This window comes from Micromys minutus, assembly GCF_963924665.1.
Source record: "Micromys minutus genome assembly, chromosome: 15".
Lineage (NCBI taxonomy): Eukaryota > Metazoa > Chordata > Mammalia > Rodentia > Muridae > Micromys > Micromys minutus.
The window spans coordinates 35,418,567-35,425,199 of NC_137984.1; the positions used below are offsets into that span (position 1 = coordinate 35,418,567).

At 47.9% G+C, this 6,633-nt stretch overlaps 1 protein-coding gene across 1 annotated transcript in view; it reads right to left on the bottom strand.

The window, feature by feature from the left end:
* The window catches only part of TRPC3 (transient receptor potential cation channel subfamily C member 3), a 67,345-nt gene extending 60,993 nt beyond the window's left edge, over positions 1–6,352 (bottom strand). Inside the window, exon 1 of the mRNA XM_080929511.1 lies at positions 6,038–6,352. Coding sequence (XP_080785637.1) covers positions 6,038–6,216 — 179 coding nt within the window. The 5' untranslated portion in view covers positions 6,217–6,352. The remainder of the gene's footprint in view (positions 1–6,037) is intronic.
* Positions 6,353–6,633: the final 281 nt, after the last annotated feature.

Here is a 6,633-nt window from a genome sequence, read left to right on the forward strand (position 1 = left end):
TAAAGTCACCCGAATTGCAAAGCTTCTGTAAGGCAAAGGATGCTGTCAAAAGGACAAAATGGCAACCAACATATTGGAAAAAGATCTTTACCAATCCTACATCCAATAGAGGGCTAATATCTAATATATACAAAGAAACCAAGAAATTAGACTCAGAGAAACAAATAACCCTATTAAAAATGGGGTACAGAGCTAAACAAAGAATTCTCAACTGAGGAATATTGAATGGTGGAGAAGTACCTAGAGAAATGTTCAACATCACTAATCATCAGGGAAATGCAAATCAAAACAACCCTGAGATTCCACCTCACACTAGTCAGAATGGCTAAGATCAAAAACTCAGGTGACAGCAGATGCTGATGAGGATGTGGAGGAAGAGGAATACTCCTCCACTGTTGGTGGGGTTGTAAGCTGGTACAACCACTCTGAAAATCAGTCTGGCAGTTCCTCAGAAAATTGAACAAAGTACTACCTGAGGACCCAGCTATACCACTCCTGGGTATATAACCCAAAAAAGCTCCAACATCTAACAAAGACACATGCTCCACCATGTTCATAGCACCCTTATTTATAATATCCAGAAGCCGGACAAAACCCAGATGTCCTTCAACAGAGAAATGGATACAGAAAGTGTGGTACATTTACACAATGGAGTACTACTCAGCTATTAAAAACAATGACTTCATGAAATTCCTAGGCAAATGAATGGAACTTGAAGCTATCATCCTGAGTGAGATAACCCAGCCACAAAAGAACATTCATGGTATGTACTCACTGATAAGTGGATTCTAACCCAAAAGGCTTGGAACACCCAAGAAATAATTTGCAGAAATTATGAAGCTCAAAGAGAAGGAAGGCCAGAAAGTGGATGCCTCAGTTCCTAGAAGGGAGAACAAAACACTCATTGGAGGAAATAATGGGACAAATAGAGGAGCAGGCATTGGAGAAAAGACCATCTAGAGACTGCCTCACCTGGGGATCAATCCCATATGCTGCCACTAAACCCACACACTATTGCTGATGCCAAGTAGTGCTTACTGACAGGAATTGGATATGGATGCCTTCTCAGAGGCTCTGCCAGAGCCATATGGATACAGAGGAGGATGCTTGCAACTAACCATCGGACTGAACATAGGGACCCCAATGAAGGAGCTAGAGAAAGGACTAAAGGAAGTGAAAGTATCTGCAACCCCACGGATAGAACAAAATGATCAACTAACCAAACCTACTACAGCTCCCAGGAACTAAAACACCAACCAATGAGTCTGCATGGAGAGACCTATGGCCCCAGGTGCATATGCAGCAGAGGATAGCATTTTCTGGCATCAATGGGAGGAGAGGCCTTTGGTCCAGCAAAGGCTCTTTTTTCCATTGTAGGGAAATGCCAAGGCAATGATGGAGGAAAAGGTGTTTGGGAGAGGGAGCACCTTCATGGAGGCAATGGGAGGGGAGGGGAAAATGGGATTGGGAAAAGGGGATAACATCTGAAATGTTAATACAGAGAATATCCAATAAACAAAAGAATAAAAAAATTGAAAAATAGTCATCTTCAAAAGAAAATCATTGGAATTCTCAAAATAATTAGTGAAGGAAGATTGGAAAAAGTGATTAGGAAACACTACAAGGAAAAAGGAATCATTTCAGGATGTAGTGCCCGAAACTATCCCAGAAGAAAGGGACACCAACTCCAGGTCAGTCATTCTGTTCTAGCAGTGAACACCCCCCCCCCAGTGCCCAGCCTCAGAAGAGAATGGATAAAGGAAGCATTCCAAAAGCTTCCCAAGGAAAGAAAAGTTTAAAGGCCACATGCAAAGTCTGAGAAATCTAGAAGGGATATTTTCAGGAACACATTCTGTAGAAGACTTAGCTAAAGAACCAAAAAACCAAATGTGGCAACTAGTTATTTCAAGAAAACTACATAATTATAAAAGAAATAGAGCAGTATTAGGCTATTGGTTAGCTCTAAGTAATATGGTCACATGATTAAATAATGAAGACCTTAAGATGTTGGCCAGAATTTAGAACAAATCATGTTGTGGAAGATGAGGGGAGAATAAGGGGTAAATGTGAGCAAAAATTCTCAAGATTTCTGATGGTCCCTCAATGATATGTGTATCAAAGTGTCATCACACGACAGAGCTGAAAATGAGGTAGAGAAACAGAGTAGACAGGAGAAGATGAGGGCTGACAGGGACAGGTGGGGCCTGCTGCTCATAAAAGCATTTAGTGTTCTAACATCCAAAGCTGTGTGTGTTACTTTGACACTGTATAAAAATAATTTGAAACAAACTAACGAAATGACAACTCTGTATCCCACATGATGAAACTGTGCCCCTGGGGCATGAATCTGATGATTTAATGAAAAGTATCAAATTCCTAAGGGTCTCGAGTTCTGTGCCACTCTGCGCTTTACTTGAAAATTAAACAAGGAATTTTCCTTGCAAAGAAACCTGCCTTTGCCTTTGTAACACCAGTCAGATTCTTCTTGACAGTCTAGAAAGATTTGACAGTCACTTGAGAACTGAGTTCTCCAGGGGTGGAAAGGAGGTCTTACTTACAATCTGACATCTAAACCCGTCCATGTGATAGGTCCTTATCCCAGAGCCAAACCAGCCCCCACAAACCTACATCCAGCTAGACAGTTTGGGATCTGAAGCACTGTGTCCTCAGACCACCCTTTCAGACAGCTGAGCGTCAACAGCTGACCTTGCCTTGTTTAGTAACTTTTGGGAATTATGTTGCTGTGTGTGCTGATTTCCTCATTTGTCAATGACAGTGACAACCCCTGTCCTATGGAGCTGTGATTTAACAGGAGTATATGTAAACAGAAACTGTTGTTTTCTAGAAGTCTGCCTCTGTTAAACGAAGCCTTCTGAGAATTGCAATACCTTTGCCGGTACCCGTTCACATATACCAGAGTTGACTTGCCTTTACAGTAGACTCACAAATATCTATTGTCTCTAGGTTTTGCCACGATTCTGTCAATTTTCCATTTTCCTGAAATTCTCTAAGCAGCCCAGAGTTCAAATCGCCCTGACCTCACTCCTTTTCCCCATCTTTTCCACCAAAACACTTTCCCCTCAAAGATTCCTCTGTTTCTCTTGAATGGTCCTTTGGACAGACTAGTGTGAGCATACAGCTTCTCAACAAGTCCGCCAGACAGCGAGGTCTCATCTTGTCCCGAGTTCCAGCCTGGAATTCCATCTCTTGGTGGACACCATATTGAGAATCACCTGACAACTCAGAATCTTCTCTCAGCCCTTTTCCTCTCAACAATGCCTTCACTCATCCTGGTTAGAATACCCCAACTCTCCCTAATCCAGCTTCTTTTAAAAACTATTCAGGCAAAGCACACTAAAAAAACAAACAAACAAGCCCAAGCCCATAGATTTATTCACAGGTCCTCTATCCTGGGCTCCTTCTAACCAAACTCAGCCCTGACAGCTACAGCAGCCTTCTAACTTGTTTCTTCATATTTGTCAACTGCCACTTCAGTGCACGCTACACAGAGTGACTTCAGTCACAGTGTCCACAAACAACCAAAGGTTCCTTATTGCTATATCTTGACACACAAGACATTTCATACTAGTGCCCAGGATCAAAATGCCTTCAAACCCCATTGCTCTGCTTCTCATACCCAAAGCCCCAACCAGACTCAGCGGACATGTTCCTGAAACATACTGGCATTTTGAGGGCTGGAGCTTGAAATAATTACCCACTTTGTCCCATCCTAAGTATCCTTCCAGCTCATGTTTGGTTTCTTTACAAACAAATAACCTTGTCTCCTATTGTACTTGGCACTTCACTTGTTTTTGAGTAATACTCATTTCCTTCAGATTGATGGTATCCTTTGTCCCTGCCCAACATCTTTATCCCTCTCCCTCACAGAGGAAAGCTTTGCTCCTCATCTTGGTGGGTTGTTGTACCATGTCTGCAAGCAATAGAGACAGAACTGCTTTGTTTGTGTCAATGGCTGAGTCGAGAGTCCTATCAAAGGATGGAGACATCTATCTCATAGGTGACTTAACAGGGGCATTCTTCCCTCTTCGGCCCCTTCAGATTCCCAAGTGAAAGTCTGGAACATGAACCAAACGAATAAGCAACAGAATGTGTGTGTGTGTGTGTGTGTGTGTGTGTGTGTGTGTGTGTGTGTGTGTGTGATTCTGCTCCTAAACTACAAGAGGGATTAGGAGTGGAGAGGGAGAAATCTTCAGAGAAGAGGGAAATATAGTAATGAGATACATTCAACACATAGAGGGGAAACTAGGAGAAGGGGATGGCGCAAAAGAGAGGACGATGGAGAGGATGATGAAGAACATAAGATGCTATGAGGAAACAAAGTACTTGTAACCTACAACATTAACAACAGGATTTGGAAAGGTCCTATTCTTAGGATTCTACTGAGTATTAAGCTCAGCAGTGTCACTGTGGTTACTGAATGTGACCCTGAGGTGGCTCTGCTGGCTGGATATGCCATTCTGACTCCAAGTTAGGTTGTCCCTCTCACCTTTAATTAATGATGCAGAAACACCGTGGCTTTACTCTACTCGACACTATAGGAGGAACGGAACTATTCTCTGCTGCGGGTAGCAAGCCACCCTCTGATGTCACCAAGTGTCAAGTAAACGGGAAGAGAGTGACCCATGAAGTGACCAGTCCTCTCAACCTTAAAAAATAAGGAACACACACTTGTTACATGGTGTAAAGTCAGCAGATGTGGGATAGGAGTGATCTCGGCAGTCAGGTCGTGAGCCTCCGGTAGAACCCACGCCCGGGCTTTGTGTAATTGATTTCAAACTTCAGAAGGGAGAGCCATAATTTCGAATCCGCCTTGCTTCCACAGATAATTACGTTCCCAGTATACAAGCTACTTAAGGTAATAGAAGAATTCCGTAAAAATCAAGAAACTATACAAGTTCATAAAACCCAATTCATGGATTTTTATGGAAACATAATGAAAAAGTGGATAATGTTCTGAAACTTTAGAGGGTGTAAGTGAGCCAACCGGGATGTAATCCGAAAGGATGAGCCTTCTCTTCATTTCCTGGGCCATTTCTATGGTATGCTCTTTCGCCAGTCACCGGCTTCTTCCTGGATGCATAGCTGATTTTCCCGAATGATCTGCTCCCACCTACTGATTGCTGTTTGCCCCACCAGCCTATTAAGTCCAGCCTGGCCTGGCCTGAGCTCTCCACCAGTCCAACCTCCCCAAGCCACGGACCCGGCAAGCGGACAGACTTCGGGCAGCAGGCGGCGCTGCAGAGCCTGTCCCTCGACAGGAAAGCCACCTGCCCGCTGGCCGAGAAGCCAGGACTGACACCAGGGTCCCTACGCCTGAACCCCTTCTTCCCAGAAACTGTCCCCCCCCCCCCCCCGCACGCACAGGGCAGCGCACTGCCGAGGAAAGTAGAGCAGCACCTTCTGCATCTTTGCCTCTGGAAGCTGCCCGGGTGCAGTGTTGTTGGAATGAACAGGTTCTTTTCCCAATCATTTCGTTGCTAACTACTTTTGCAGAGAGGAAAAGAGAAGCAAGCAGAGACATGAAGAAAAAAGAAAAGTCAGAACTGGAGGGGGAGGGGGAGTCACCGGCCCTGAGCTTTGGGGGAATCCCATCGCCCAAGTTGGCCATACGCGACTGTCAGAGCCGCTGCCCTCAGGTTTGGGTGTGAGCACGCACATTGCCAAGGAAGCTTGCGCCCCACTCAGTGCACTCCGCACGGCACTGTGCCCCGCTGAGCCCCGCTCCGGTCCTCCACCCTGGCGAACTGGAGATACGGCCCACGACCTCCGGGGAGCTCCGGGTTCGAGTCTGGAGATCCTAGCCCGGGTGGCACTCTCTCTCTCCCCCGGAGCCCCGCCGTCGGTGATGGTCCGCGGGCAGAGCGTGCTCGTGAGTCTGGCTGGGCCCGGCTCAGCCGGACCCGGGTGCGGAGCCCGAATCTTCCTGGGAAGAGGAGCAGCGCCGCGCTTAGCCGGTCGGGATCCCGATTCCGGTGCGGGTCCCACCCGCCCGGCTCGACCGCGCTCCGGTACTCACGCGTCGGGCCCCGGGGACGGCGGCGCGCGCGGGCAGGGCGGCTCCAGCCCGCCGTTGACGCCCCTCCAGCCCCGGCGGTGGCGCTGCGGCTCGGCTCCCTCGGCCTCGCCCTCCTCCTCCTCCGGCGCGGGCAAGGTCACCCTCGCGGGCTCCCGGCACTTCTTGACCTTGGTGGACATAGCGGCCGAGCTCCTTGCCGCCCGCAGTCAGCAGCCCAGCCGCCCCGAGTCGAGCACCGGGGCCGCGGCGCGGGGTTCGCCCGGGCCGAGCGCGCGACCTGCAGCGGAGCTCGGGGTCCGCGGCCGCGATGCCGGCTGTGCGCGGTCTGCCGGCCCGACAGCATCGCGGAGAGACGGCGCGGCTTCCCAGCGAGGAGAGGGAGGAGGGAGGAGGGAGGAGGGATGGGAGGAGGGGAGACTAGTCCCTCGCAGACAGCGCTGCGCAGGAATCGGACAGACCAGCAGGTGGGGAGCCGAGAAACAGCAGAAACTTCCCTCCACCCTCCTTTTTTTTTTTTTTTTTTTTTTTTTTTTAAATCAGAGACCCAGAACCCTCTTGCATCTGTAGACACAAATGTCCTAAGGAAGGAAACGGAA